Raw genomic sequence first — 14,522 nt, 5'->3', positions numbered from 1 at the left:
AAAATTTTGTACATTTTCCTCAGGGGCGCTCGGAGTGTTCAACATGGCGTTGCTCATATTTACAAATATGCCTACTAACCATGACAGCAAATATATAAACAGTGAGCCAACCAACTCACCGATCAGTCTAGATTTCTCGATTTCGTCCCAAACTTGATCCACAGAAAGACAGACTAGTACTGAAGGTCCTCAATCACGCTGTACTTGCCCACAGCTGTGACAACCTTGTGCTTCCAGCAACCACGCCACACAATCCCGTAAAGCCTAAGTTCCAGCCTGGCAGACCACCAGTCGAGCTGCTGAAGTGCAGTGCCATTGGAAGCCATGCACTCACAATCATAGCATCAGTCCACCACTTCCTATTGAACTTGGCATCCTCTTCGTCCTGATACTCTGCCACAGCCCTACCCTCAGCCTGCATCCTCGCCCTTGTCGTTCTCCTGCGACTCTCAAGCTGCCATTCCCTTGCCAAGCGGACGACGTCGCAGGAGAGTCCACTGAGCCATGCGCGGAACGACCAGAGGTAGAGACGTGCGGTCTTCGAATCGCCGCGGTTGATCGCAGAGATGAACGCAGGTCCCACGACACCCGAGTCGGCAAGGAAAGAGATGTTCTCGAGGACTTGGAAGGTGAGGTAGCTGCTTGCCTGCAGGATGGCAACGCGGTGCAGGACCACATCAGAGCCGGGCTTACAGCCGTCGAGAAGTGTGCGTAACCATGCGTACATAGGGAAGCAGCCGAACAAGCGCAGAGTTGTACGCGCCTTCGAGATCAGGACTGCAAGTGCGGCAATGGGTGGGACGGCGCCTGCATTGACTAAGGTTGCGGTGCTAGGCTTTGAAATCGCGCTTGAGCTTTTGACGAGCGAGAGGAACTTCTGGACAAGTGAGGTAAAGGAAGGCGATTTCGTCTGCGCGTACGCAAGGATGTAAAGGGTGAAGTTGAAACTCGAGAGGAAGGACGCGAGACCGCCGGGTGCTGCAAGAAGCCTATGCCCTATTTGTTAGCTTCACGCACCCTGCCTGAGACACTCCGCACTTTCGCGCATTGATCCGTACTTATTAATCCTCAACGCTGTTCTGTCGACGTCGCTCAGCAACTTCAGTGCGCGACCCGGCGCTTCCGTGATAGGTACTTCCAACTTCTTCTCGATGGCCTCGAGCTTCTTCTCGACCGCAGATCCAACATCTTCAATATATTCGGCCTTCTCGGCTAGTTCTTCCGCTGCAGGGGCACCAGGCTTCGTATTATCTTCAGACATGCTGCAGGTCGTTTTGGGTAATATGGAAGAGGACAGGAAGGTTTCGCAGAATCAGGGTAAAGGACGCGCGCGGGGATAGAGTTAGCTTAATTAGCTCTTCTTTGACTCTCCGCAGATCCCGCTGAGCCGAGGTTCGGCTCCAGTCAGTTGGTGTGGAGAAATACACGCTTGTTGCCCAGCCTTCTTGGCCTAGCATGGTGCATATCCTCGAGCCTCAAACGCCATTGGTGGTTCTGCGGAATTGTCGGCTTCTGTATAGTTTGAAGAGTGCAGATGCATTGTGGCGGGCGGGTCTAATGGCTTTCCCAACCGCACCCAACCTATCTGGCCCACTACCGCTAATGTTGAACAATGTGCTGGCTTCAAAAGCACCGTTCGTTGAGTTTTGGATATGTCATGTCTGCATTTAGCCACTGTCAAGGATCTTCCAGACCCCGCTGCGAGAACAAACATGAACTTCCTCCGTACTTCAATAAGTCAGCATTGAACTCACGATGTCCCGTGACAGCAACCTTCTAGAAGCCCTGGAAGCTCTCCGCTCGATGCCCTTATCAGCGTATGAATTAGGTCCGGGCATTGCACAGCTCCTTTTGCACATCCCTGAGCTCATATGGAGGCACCTAGATCACCCTGTTAACTTCCGCAACCTCGTTTCCGGGAACCTACGCTTCCCAGCTTTCGTCGGTGCCGTTGACGAGCTCATCAAGAGATTGAGGAATTTGACCGGCACGCACAATGCATTGCCTAACTGGCAAATCAGCGACCGTGAGGAACGGCGTAGACAGCTCCGGTATGTGAGAGGTGCAAGTGCAACGATCGAGGCGGCATACAAGTATTGCATGATTGAAGTGTTTGAGGATAGATTCCTGGGCTGGAGTGAGAAAGAGACGCAGTGAATCAACAAAAGAATGGTAGAACTTTTCTCAAAGGTTGATTGGCACATGATGCCAGAAAGAAATGTGCTCATCGAGGCCAAAGACGGTGACTGGGAAAGGTGGTTGCGTGAAGAATGCCGTGAGCTTGAGATGATATGTGGAAGGAATTTGTATAGAGAGGGGCCTGTTGAAGATGATCTTGATCAACAACGGGTAGACGCGCCCCGCGGAAAGATCAATGTGATTAGGAAAATGCTTTGTCTTGATTGAGATCATGCACAAGTCTCATGATGGTCGATTGAGGAGGTCCACTTGTTCCTTTCTCGATAATCAGTGAACAGCGCATTGAATACCACCCTGATTGCACGCTCGTTGAGCACGTGACGGTAGCCTTGGTCGTCTGGAAGACAGCGAATCTATGCAGACCCATGTCATGATGATGAGCTAGAGAGCGGACAATCTGGTGTTCGCAGTAACACTGGGGTTGTGGAGAGCAGAAAGATGGCCGAACCAGGCACCGTTGTCCATGCTCTCGCTAGCGGCCCGCGAAATGACGGGCTTCCAAGGTTGGTGGGTCGTGGGTCGCGCCAAGCTCTCCGCGGCGATGCAGCAGGCGCGAAACGTCGCAAGGAAGCAGCGAACGACCCTCTCATTCCCCCCCGACGCCTATTGATTGTTACCTCAGGGGCTGCACACTTTCCCTTACTTCCACACCGAACAGCCTAGGCACATAGCGCAACCATGGCTGGCCGTTTTGTGAGAGCTTCTAAGTACCGTACGTATCCCCGGCTTCAGCTATGCGTATGGCGCATGGAACTGACGATTACACCCAGGCCACGTCTTTGGCAAGGGCACAAAGAAGGTATGGGATTTCCAAGTATGAGCGCACCAAGCTAAGCTAACAAACCCCCCAGGAACAAAGCTATGACAATCTCCGCATCTCGAAGAATGCGTGGGATACGAACCTGATCAAGGTCAGCACAGCCTCGCACGCGACCACCGAACATGAAAGCTCATACCCTCACAGGCCAACCCCGAGTACATTGCCGTCAACTGGGAAGCAAGCGGCGGTGGTGCTTTCGCCGTCATCCCCGTCAATGAGAATGGCCGCGCCCCCGAGCTGATGCCCCTCTTCCGCGGACACACAGCCGCCGTTCTCGACACCGACTGGTACGCACACAAAATCTTCAAAGAAGCAAGGAGCAGGCGCTCATAAGTCCTCAGGAGTCCGTTCAACGACCGATTGATCTCGTCCGCCTCAGACGACGGCAAGGTGCGACAGTACCGGGTACAATACTAAAGGGGAGGCTCACCAAGCACAGGTCTTCATCTGGCAAGTCCCAGAGAATTTCACTCTGCAGACCGATGGCGAGGAACCTGCCGACGTTTCGCCTGTAGCCAGGCTGAGTGGGCACATGAGGTACAGAGTCTCTCAGCTCAGCAGATCCGACCGCTAATGCCAGTACAGGAAAGTTGGCCATGTTCTTTTTAACCCCGCTGCGGAGAGCGTCCTTGCCAGTTCCTCTGGTGACTACACCGTGAAGCTTTGGGATGTCGAAGCTGGTCAGGCCAAGCTCACGCTCAAGCACAACGACATCGTCCAGTCCCTTTCCTGGAGCGCCGATGGCTCCCAGCTGGTCACCACATGCCGAGACAAGAAGCTGCGCGTGTGGGACGTTCGCCAGGAGAAGCCTGCTCAGGAGGTTACCGGTCATCCTGGCGCGAAGAACAGTCGTGCTGTATGGATGGGCGAGACCGGCCGCATTGCAACTACTGGTTTTTCCCGCATGAGCGATCGTCAGCTGGGTCTGTGGGATCCCCGCAACCCTTCGGAACCGATCGGTGGCTTCCAGATCCTCGATTCCATCTCTGGTGTGTGCATGCCCTTCTGGGATGACGGCACACAGTGCTTGTACCTTGCAGGCAAGGGGTAAGCGCCGACGACGCATTCTCCCTTGAGAGTAAATGCTGACTGCTACAGCGATGGCAACATCCGTTACTACGAATACGAGAACGACAAGTTTGAGTACCTGTCCGAATACACCTCGCCCAACCCGCAGCGTGGTGTCGCCTTCATGCCTAAGCGCGGTATCAACCTTCACGAGAATGAAGTCTTGCGCTGCTTCAAGACTGTTAATGACAGCTTCATCGAGCCCGTCTCCTTCATCGTACCTCGTCGCGCCGAGATGTTCCAGAGCGACATCTTCCCACCTACGAACGGTCTTAAAGCTGGTGTTACCGCCGATGAATGGTTTGGCGGTAAGACTGCACTGCCTCCTAAGATCTCGCTAGAGAGCATCTACAACGGTGAAGCGCCTGTTGAGGTGGCTTCTGACTACAAGCCGCCCCAGCCTGCGCCAGCTCAGCCCTCGCCTGGCAAGGCCGAGGCGCCCAAGCCTGTACCGGAGCCAACACCTGCCCCTGTTTCCCGTGGCCCACCACTGCAGCTTAAGGATAACGCATCTCTGTCTTCGCAAGCTGACAGATTCGCCGAGAAGGATGTAGACTCAGACAAGGAGAGTGATTCTAGCTTCGAGGAGGTATCCAAGCCAGTGCAGCGCCCATCCGTCATTGCCGCAAAGCAGGAAGAGAAGACAAGAGGCCCAGTCATCGCCAAGGAGCCCGAGCAGCCCAAGTTCACGCCTGCACCAACATCTGTCCCTGCACAGTCCAAGCCCGCCGCTCCACCGATCGAGTCTGCGCCTGCACCTCCCGCTTCATCTATACCGAGCGCTGGAGGACCAGCTTCAGCTCTCCGCGATGCCCTCGGCGATATCAAGGCCCAGCTCGAGCACCAGAACAAGGTCATGGCTGATCAGTCTGACCAAATCGCGCTACTCATCCGCGAAGTCACACAACTGAAGACCAAGGCCGGTGCTCAGGCACAAGATCCATCATCCCGCGAGAAGGATGAGCGCATCAGGCAGCTGGAGCTTGAGCTCGAGGAGGCCAGGTCGTGATTTGAGTGCTGACGACCCGTCCACCTGCTCTTGCTGACAGTACCAAGGGTCGATTTGTTGCATGTCAGGGATGAGATCGCCGGACTCAACCAGCATTTGCACATCAAGGGCGTCGTTAACCGGGCGGCGACGGCTGCGTTGATGGATCCAAACGTAGAATCGGAGCGGACAGTTGACATATGACGACAGCGTGGGTGGTTTGTGTAAGTGTATTGTGCGCTTTGTCTTGCCAAAAGCAAGGTGTTTGGGTTAGCGGCATCTTGCGAATATTATTGCTGTACGTTATACATTGAACGTCTTCTTCATCGATGTCCGGAGACAAGCCGACAGGGCTGAAGCCCCACAACCGTTGGTGATCTCCACACATGGCGCGCACTAATGCATGCCAAGTCCATAGCGTCATTTCATCGCGCGGGTTCTTTGAGAGCTGCGGTCGTCAATTCTGCCTGTCCATCCTGACATTGATTTGAGCATTGATCTCTCCATATTTATATTCAATCTTCTTCGTTCATATCCGACCTTCGGAAACCGCAGAATTACATCCACCCTCGTACTGGCCGAACTGAAACCACAATGCTCGACTACAACAAGCACACTGTCGCGCAACTGCGGCAGCTACTGAAGGACCGAGGCATACCGAGCACAGGTCTCACGAGGAAGGCTCAGATCATTGAGAAGCTTGAAGAAGCAGATGGTGCTGGCATCGACGCTCCTGAAGCAAGCAAAGCGACCGAGGATGTTGCCGAGCAGGAGTCTGAGCAGGCTGTAGAACAAGGCGCACAGCCAGGAGCTTTACATGGGCCACCACTCCAGGAGAATGGGAGCATGTTTCGCGAATCCATCGAAGCTCACAGGGGTGCTGAGCCACGCTCAGAACCCAAGCAAATTGCAACCGAAACACAGGCAGAAGCAGAGCACACACCCGTTCCTGCGCCAACGGCCGATCGCTCACCTGAGACCGTTTCACACATCGGCAGTGATGTACCTCTGCCGAACGACACGAAAATATTTGAACAACCTGCCGAAGACACTACAGCGGAGGAAGAAATAGGAGGCCCACAACCCACAGAAGTCTTCAGTGCTGCACCCACGACACTCGAAGACGACCAAGTCGGACCGCACATCACCGAGCCTACAGACGAAGAGGTTGAAGTGAAAGCAAAGGGCAAGAAGGCAGATATCGCACAAGACGAGCTCCATGAAGCCCCAGGGCCAGCTGCTGAAGCTTTGAGGCTAGCACGGCCGGAGCAAGAGAGGTTGAGAGATACACAAGATACAGCCATGGACATCGAGACACCCTCACCAGCACCGAACGAGCGGGATACTGTCGAAAAACCAGAGTTGCTGCCGATACCTGAGAGATCGACGGCAGAGACATCAAGGCTCAACACTGAGGAGCTCGAGGCAGATACCAGGAAAAGGAAACGGAGAAGTAACTCCCCAGACCTCACAACGAAGGAGATGCTTGTGAAGAAGCCAAGACCAAGTCAAGAGCCGGTCTCAGACGTTCATCTGAAGGAGGGCGACGATGTTGTCATGGAACAGCGGAGACCAGATGATTCACCCTCAGACTCCAAGCGGGAAAGGAAGGAGAACCTGAGCCGATACAAAGATCTTGTGCAACCCAGCTCAAACCAGCCGGCAGATGCCTTGGATGACGATCGACCTACTGTCCCAGCTATTCATACTGTAACGTCTGCGCTCTACATCCGCAACTTCATGCGCCCGCTCCGTCCCGAACCGCTACGTACACATCTCGTATCACTCGCTTCGCCACCATCGTCCTCACCAGGTACCTCGATCGTATCCGCACTGTTCCTGGACAACATGAAAACCCACGCGCTCGCCCTCTTCACATCTACAACCGCTGCAAGTCGGGTACGCGCCAGTCTACACGGATCAATCTGGCCGCCTGAGGGGAACAGGAAGGAGCTCTGGGTAGACTTCGTCCCCGACGACCGGGTAGAAGAATGGATACATATCGAGGAGGATGCGCTGGCCGCTGAAAAGGAAGCGCGTGCATCCGGCCGCCCCATCGCCACGAAACGGTTCGAAGTCGTTTACAACGAAGGCAAAGACGGTATTGAGGCTGTACACCAAGAAGTCGGCTCCAGCGCGCCCATCAACGCGCCACGAGGTCCTCGAGGAAGCTTGGATGACCGCCGACCGTCGGACATACCTGCGCCACTGCCAATAGCCCCGACAGAGGAACTGAAGAAAGAAACGTCTGCATCCTTCAAGACACTGGACGAGCTTTTTGACTCCACGAAAGCGAAACCGCAACTTTACTACCTCCCTGTCAGCGACTCGATATCAGAAATTAGACTGAAGAAGTTCCAGCTGGAGACAAGTAGAGATTGGAATCCGGAAGCGGTCAGGAAGGGAAGAGGCATGCAGAAAGAACCGAAGTATAGGTATACATTTGATGATGACGATAGGATTGTCGAGGCTGGTGAGGATCGAGGACCTTGGGCGGAAGATCTGAGGGGTGGAAGAGGAGTGTTCAGAGGGAGAGGCGGGTTCAGAGGAGGACGAGGCGGTGGGAACTGGAGAGGTTGAACGAGGCACGAGACCAAAAACAATGGAGATGGGTTCAAGAGCTTGGGTCGCTTTGGTTCACTTGGGTTACTGGCTTGCTGACGCACTGATCACGACACATTGCAACGGCCCGTCCGCCGCCGTTCTCACGGCCCTTCAATACTATACGAACGAACTGTCTGTACCGACGACAGGTATGGTGCTGAACTCCAGTTCCAGCCCCAAACATCTCCGCCACTCCGAACGAGAGCGAATGCTGAAACAAATACGTGGCGGCGAAGACACCACACTTGCATCGTAAGTGTCGAGCTCCATCTCTTCTACAGCACGAGGATCATCACACGTAGTGTATTCCTCACCTATCACCGAGTGCTCTACCGGCGCGCGCGCGTTCTGGCGCTGTATCGCATGGGGACAATGATCACAGGGCTTTCCTGTCTTTGCGTCTGACCAGGTCCTCCTAGGCGCCCCCTGCCTTCTCGGCTTCACAACTACATTTCGCAGTTTATTGGATCACACATAGTGGAACGTAGACGGACAGTTCTGCTCCGTGAAGTAGGGTCTAAGCCTTAATATGGCACATCTTTCACCGGTCAAATCCGCTTCTGCGGACGATCGTCTCTTTCATCTACCTTGTGTCCTCCCATATGTGAGAGTTAGCCTTCATTTCCTGGTCTTTGTCTAGTATCCAACGCCTTTCGGTGCGTTAGGCGGGTATTTGACACTCACCACTATTACGGTCAACACCAAGTCCCCGTTAAAAGGCATCCTAGCCAACACTATGGGTGTTCTCTGGTAATCCGGTACTAGTGTCTATTTAGGTTGTTGTATAAGACCAGACGCAACTTTTTTACTTTGGAGCTTGACGTCACTTCCGTGACTCTTCACTTCACCGCAACCTGACAACGTTACGGCGCTACGAGTCTTGGCTTCCCACGGGCACGTCCCCATTCTACGACAAAATTCCCAACGTCAGCAAGTAGTTTTCTGCTGAGGATCCGCCTTGCAAACAAGCGCCTCAACTTGACAAGCCTTGTACGCTAGCGACGGTAAGACTGAACTTAAGTAAGCCAACGGGCCCAGCGCGTGTGTATGTTCGTTGATTTTGTTGCCAGCGCCATGGGTGATGAACTCCTCAACGCTGTGCAGCAGTTCGGAGATGCCGCAATCTCACATGAAGATGCTTCGGTTGGCGATCTGGCAGAGGCTAAGCCAAAGTTCCAGTGTCCGAATTGCAACAAGTCCTACATTACGAAGAAGAGCCTTCAAGTATGATGTATTTCCATCCGGATTCAGGCGTTTGTTGACTTCATATAGCGCCACCTCAGCAGCATCAATAGCGTGTGCGGGAAAGAGCGCCTCACCCACGAGCAGATCGCAGCACTCCCGTCCAAGCCCCGATGGGCCTGCTCCCGCTGTGGAAAAGACTGTGCCACGGGTGCATCTGTTGAGGTTACTATTACAACTACGCTGCATAGATCTCTACTGACGCTACATCTAGCGCCACATAGCCAAGTCGTGCTGGAGGACCTGCGACGAATGCGCCGCCGATGGAGTCACGCGTTGCGATAGCACCTTCAAGGCCGGGCCTTGCAGGACGTGCGAAGGCAGGGACCGACCTTGTAGGAAGTACACGTCCGCCATTCCAGGCACTCAAGCCGTACGTTTGACAGGACCAGCCGCTCCGCCACAGTTGAAGCCCACTACAGAAGATGAGGATGGTTTTACGTCGAATCATCAGCCAGCGAAACGCAAGACCATGACGAGTCCGAAGACGAGCCCAGAGCGAGCGCACAAGGACAAGCGCTTAGCACCAGCTGATCAGCAAGTCATTGATTATGGCGAGGATCGCGTAGTGGACCCTTTGGGAGGTCAGGCACACGTTCCACCCAGAGTCAAGAAGGCGGCTGTATCTGACTGGCTGGATGGTCAGTCAAAGAAATGTAGGTTGACGTACTGGATTTTGTTTGATGTTGCGAGCGCGTCGTTTGTTCGAATGGTTTAAAATGTACTAACCCACCCGGAAAGCTGCTTCGGTGGTCTCAAGTCATGCACACGTGCAAGATGATCCGTCACGCCTGAACCAGACCGGCTCGATGCAGTCTCTTCACTTCGATCATCATCAGCCTGACCGGTCATCCAATCAGACGCACACCCACGAAAGCACTCCGCCTCCGGTAGCGTTCCTCCCATCACAACATGCCGACGGCAATTCGACACAGAATTATCAGCAAAACCTGTCTTTTCCGCCAACAGACCACAATCACCACACCAACAACTATGGCACGACAGCATCTCTGGGACTGATCAACCTTCCACATCTGCCTTCATCTGGTTGTCTAACATCCACGTCAGCGGGTCGATCAATGCAATATGACCAGTTGTACTTCCAGATACAGACTCTCCGCCAGCAGAGTCACGCCCATGAGATTGAAATGGCAAGGCGGGACGTCTCGCAAAACCGTATGGGATTGGCTCCAGCGCCCCCATCATTTGGCGTGAGCGGCCCACTGAATCGTGGTGGACAAGGGTCCATCCAGACCCAAGGTCACTCCAGTATGGTAAGAAGCATGTAGTCCTTCTGGGTGTCCTAACATTGCTGACGTGTCCCTAGCCGTCTTTTCAAGCACCTTACAGTCGCTTCAACCCTAATGGCTCTGTCCTCGTACTGAGGGTCCACAGCAACACCTACGACCAGAACGGCCAGCCGATCTTCTCTATACTTCGCATGCACACCGACGAGATATTCGGACCGCGCCTTCATGCTTACTGTGCCAACCGAGGCAAGGAGTTCGGTGTAGACTGGATATTCGTGTACCGCTACCGGATCGGCACCTACCAGAGCCCTGGGCATGACATGCAGATTACTTTGACATGGGACATGACTCCGGCTGATATGAAGGGCGACGACATACCTGGAATCGCCATGCGTAACATGGAGACAATCTACGTCATGAAGGTAAAGACACCGGCGATAGCAGACATCAAGCGGGAGATAAGCGAGGACGGCGCTGTGCAGTCTCCCGGTCCACAAGTCAGCCACCAGATCGCCCACATCACCAATGGCGAGACAAAGTACTTCCAGAATCCCGACGTCACTCGCCAGTGGTACCAAGCCATCCAGAAGGATAACGCTCATCTCCGCGCCTCGCACCACCAGATGCAGACAGTCATCACGCAGCTCAGACAGGAGCTCCTCGCAAAGAAGCAAGAGAACACAGAGTTGACCACCAACATCGCCGAGCTCACCAAGATGAGCAAAGAGTACCGCGAAATGGTCGAGCGCCGTGCTTCAGATCCAACAGTACCGGATCCTGGCCCACAAGTTGCACAGTTCTCCCTCTCCCGCCCTCCAGCTGGTCGCGTCGCTCGCCAGCGCCCCGGACCTCCCAACCAGCCCGTGCAGCAGCGTCCTGCGCGACAGCGTATCAACCCCACCGCTGAGTACTACAGGCAGCGCGCCGAGCAACAAGACGCGCAACTGCGCGCCCAAACCGAACCGAACGCCTTCCTCAAGAAGTGCGAGGCCGTTCGCGATCCAAACGAGCAAGTCCCACACCAGCTCCAACCGCTGCAGTTCCCCAGCTTCGAGAGCGGATCTACGGTCCCGGACTCTACGCAGCAGTTGAGCATGGACTTTGCGTTCGATGGTCAGGCAAGCACCCAGGGTCGCTCCTACGATGCTGCTGATACAGTAGTGAAGAGCGGTGTGGAGGCGACGGAGGAGTAAGCAAGGCGAGTGATCTGAACGCATATACGAAGACAAGCGCGAGGTACGGGTAGTAGGACTCACGGTCTACACTCCGTTCGCTCGTGTACGCAGCTTGTGATATCGCACACCATCATCTGTTGTTTCTGACACAAATTGTGTGCTCGATTCGTCGAGTTGGACTACCCGATGTATGGGTGTATTAAAAGTGTACTGTTGCAGTTATGACAAGCTTGGAAACACCAGTCTTCCGACTATACGAAGACTACTGGATACCAAATAAACACAATGGGGAAAACCGAAATTGCAAGCAAATATACACAAACATGAGACCTCAACCCACCGCTGGGAGTCGCTGGCTATCGACTCACAAGTTCAGCGCTGCCAACTCTTCCTTGTCAGAAGATCTCCAGCCCCTCGAAATCCACACACAGATTTCTCATGCCAATATTTGAGCCGCCATTCCTACTATCAAACATGGTAACTCCGAAATTCGCGGGCCGACTAGCATATACCCCAACTCGTATAGCCTTATCCTCCACACCCCAGAAGAACCATGTCACTTCCCTCAACTTCTTCCAACCTAGCATTTCATCTTCATACCAAACCCACAAAGCATAGCCAATCCTTTCAATCTTGACTCTCAAATCCAGGCGTCGAGCGTGATGTGCAGGTAGAGACGTCAGAGCCCAGTCGGCGCCCTCTGAGTTGGCGACTACAGATGTTGCGTTGCATGCACCATTGCAGAATTCGAGACCGACTTTGACCCACTTCGACGCCGGAGCGGGCGCAACATACGCTGGCGGAGGGCTACGGGATCGAGGGCGCTGGTGGTCTGACTCTGGAACCGGTATCCGCGAGTTGGAGCTCCTTCGTCTGTGATGCGTAGTTGAAACTGAAGGTGAGGCAGATGTACTATCATTGAGAGTTATGGAGACCACACTGGGAGCTTCTCGCGGTGATACGATCGGTATTGTTTGCCCTGGCGGTGTTCCTGCGAAGATGACAAGGCCTCCTTGATCCCACTCTAGCTCCCAGTCGGCAGAGACAGTGACCTCAGCTGCAATGAATGGATTGCGCAATGCTGTGTAGAGTACGGGTGCCGTCGATGTGTCTCGGGAAGGCGGCTTTCTCCACAGATCCGAATTTGGAGGTGCGGCAAGCGTAAACGATCCCATGTACTCCGGTACAACATCGCTAGGTACGTTGAGGGCCGTGAAAGAGGAGCTCGCCGGTGGCATCTCCAAATTGCGATCGACTGAGGTATTCTGAGGATCCAGACAACGGCACAATTGCACACACCGTGTATGAACAGTCTGTCCTGCAGCACGATTCGTACCGCGTATGCAAGAGCTGTTCGAGGATTTCGGCAGTCTGTCTCCGCACACGGATCGCGTCGATCAGGAATGGTCGTTTAGCTCGGGTTGTGTCACCTGGACTTGTTGGTCATTCGCTTTGTTGTGGACGGTTGCAGCGAGGCCACATGTAAGCTGACTTCGAAATTACCTGCGCAACAGATCTGCAGGAAGGATAGTGAGAAGCCCGCGCAGATCTCGTTAGGCCTATTTTGTGGTCAGCCCTGAGGCACTTAGGCACCTTATGTTGAAGCTCATAGTACGCCACATCCCGCCGCGCAGCATGGCGTTCAACGGCACATTTGCAATGCTTGACGCCACATAAGGCGCGCGTTCACATATGTATAATGTAGCTGATGCTTACAGCAAGACCGGTACGGTTATGCATCAACGTTTCAATAGCAGGCTGACCAATGGCGCTGGCGGCGCAGGAGCAGTGATTTCGGGGTCCGACTTTCAGCACGAAGAGAGCGAGCTGCAAAGATACACGGCTGCGATATCGTCATCCTAATGGAACTCTTATTGCTGCTCATATACGTATTTGTTGTTGCGAGATTCGACGATGCAATCCCTGGCTGCAGGCATGGCCGCTACTGGTGTCCATCTCCAGCTGAGCGCACCCGCCACTCGCGTAGCAGCGACAGCTGTGGATTGCCGTCGCGAAAATGCGACGAGCCGGTTTCCAGCATAGTCCAGCTGCAGTTCTGGTGAGCCTGTAAGATGGCGAGGGAAGCCCCGCCCCTGGGTCGCGACTGCGCCGCGAGGCAACAGCGGCGTTGGGATCAATATTTTGTCGCCGCACGCCACCGCCGCAGTCCAATGTCGAGAGAGCACCGTCTTCACAATTGTCAGCCTAAAAAGAGTTTCGGTATTACGGTTCGGGCAGGGTGCGAGCATATTCGGTGGTTGGGTCACGTCACTCAAGAAGGAATAGTTGCTGCTGAGTTGTCGTCGTGTAATAACGAAGATGTTCTGCAGGCGCAGGGAAGGTTCTTAGCAGTGCAGCAATAGCTTTTGCCTAATCGGGGGCCGGGCCTGCACGCTATTCGACTCGTCTTCTCACAGCGCTTAATGAGGCAAGGACGACCTTGACGCGTGGGAAACGACATGGAGAACACAGGAGTGGCTGGCGGCAGTAAGCCCTTTCACAAATCCATTGGCCTTGATAAAAGCAGCACTGGAGTATTCTGCATCATGCCTCTTGGTCCAGTCGACTGAGCCGTACGGCAAAGGAGAAGAGCGCAGCGTGCAGAATGAATGCACTCCATGAATCAGGTACGTACATGTTGCACGCAGATCGGCAATATAGGACAGCATTGTGGTGAATTTGTCTCAGATGCGATTATACTGCTGTGCCCTGTGCGTGGTTCCCAAGTAGCTACCCGCCACGCTTCGGTTTTGGAAATCCCTTCGTAATCAAGTAAGCACGGAATGCACGCTTAACGGCGACCCTGTCTGCATATCTCAGTCCCTCTCAGATGGTGTTGCAAGAGTGGCCAGTTGTGGATGACATTGATGAAGACCACGTTGTGATGCTCATGAGACAGCAAGAGCAGATACTCAGTCTCTTCAACTAGTATGGCCGTACTCAGGATGGACAGATTGGAATCTGTTGCATTGTTCGCATGTAGTGGTAACAAGAGACCTGTACAATGTTTCTCGGCTAGCTCTGCGTCGTACAACGATAACAAGCGAACTGTATGGATGCCGACGGGTTGTTCAATATCCGTGGATCTTGCAGCAGCTGCAGCAACGGCACACAAGGTGCGTGTCATGAGACACTTGTTTGACAAGCGAGTGTACGAGCGTCCACCACATTATTTC

The 14,522-nt window shown here is 54.0% G+C and overlaps 6 protein-coding genes across 6 annotated transcripts; 4 read left to right on the top strand and 2 right to left on the bottom strand.

Annotated features, from left to right (window-relative positions):
- Window positions 1-23: 23 nt before the first annotated feature.
- M421DRAFT_421784 (uncharacterized protein) lies at window positions 24-1,461 on the bottom strand. The gene is made up of 2 exons (XM_033592946.1): window positions 1,059-1,461; window positions 24-989 (listed from the first exon to the last, which is right to left on the bottom strand). Exons 1-2 carry the CDS (start codon window positions 1,259-1,261, stop codon window positions 194-196), a joined length of 999 nt encoding a protein of 332 aa, XP_033447634.1. The 5' UTR covers window positions 1,262-1,461; the 3' UTR covers window positions 24-193.
- A 294-nt stretch (window positions 1,462-1,755) lies between these two features.
- M421DRAFT_93247 (uncharacterized protein) lies at window positions 1,756-2,157 on the top strand (the record flags this gene model as incomplete). Its single annotated transcript, XM_033598099.1, has 1 exon — window positions 1,756-2,157. One exon carries the CDS (start codon window positions 1,756-1,758, stop codon window positions 2,155-2,157), a length of 402 nt encoding a protein of 133 aa, XP_033447633.1.
- Window positions 2,158-2,744: 587 nt separating this feature from the next.
- M421DRAFT_421783 (coronin-6) lies at window positions 2,745-5,531 on the top strand. Its single transcript, XM_033592945.1, has 8 exons — window positions 2,745-2,911; window positions 2,970-2,998; window positions 3,051-3,110; window positions 3,164-3,306; window positions 3,361-3,409; window positions 3,459-3,556; window positions 3,605-4,066; window positions 4,118-5,531. Exons 1-8 carry the CDS (start codon window positions 2,878-2,880, stop codon window positions 5,094-5,096), a joined length of 1,854 nt encoding a protein of 617 aa, XP_033447632.1. The 5' UTR covers window positions 2,745-2,877; the 3' UTR covers window positions 5,097-5,531.
- A 37-nt stretch (window positions 5,532-5,568) lies between these two features.
- On the top strand, window positions 5,569-8,136 carry M421DRAFT_421782 (uncharacterized protein). Its single transcript, XM_033592944.1, has 2 exons — window positions 5,569-7,931; window positions 8,099-8,136. The coding sequence occupies exon 1, from the start codon at window positions 5,670-5,672 to the stop codon at window positions 7,653-7,655; it is 1,986 nt and encodes a 661-aa protein (XP_033447631.1). The 5' UTR covers window positions 5,569-5,669; the 3' UTR covers window positions 7,656-7,931; window positions 8,099-8,136.
- Window positions 8,137-9,469: 1,333 nt separating this feature from the next.
- Window positions 9,470-11,553, top strand: M421DRAFT_178140 (uncharacterized protein). Its single transcript, XM_033587863.1, has 2 exons — window positions 9,470-10,195; window positions 10,249-11,553. Exons 1-2 carry the CDS (start codon window positions 9,731-9,733, stop codon window positions 11,362-11,364), a joined length of 1,581 nt encoding a protein of 526 aa, XP_033447630.1. The 5' UTR covers window positions 9,470-9,730; the 3' UTR covers window positions 11,365-11,553.
- M421DRAFT_178141 (uncharacterized protein) lies at window positions 11,554-12,811 on the bottom strand. The gene has a single exon (XM_033587864.1). The coding sequence runs from the start codon at window positions 12,582-12,584 to the stop codon at window positions 11,742-11,744; it is 843 nt and encodes a 280-aa protein (XP_033447629.1). The 5' UTR covers window positions 12,585-12,811; the 3' UTR covers window positions 11,554-11,741.
- Between the last annotated feature and the right edge of the window lie 1,711 nt (window positions 12,812-14,522).

Source organism: Didymella exigua, assembly GCF_010094145.1.
Source record: "Didymella exigua CBS 183.55 unplaced genomic scaffold M421scaffold_17, whole genome shotgun sequence".
Lineage (NCBI taxonomy): Eukaryota > Fungi > Ascomycota > Dothideomycetes > Pleosporales > Didymellaceae > Didymella > Didymella exigua.
The sequence above is the reverse complement of the archived record's forward strand: the minus strand, read 5'-3'. Positions and strand labels throughout refer to the sequence as shown.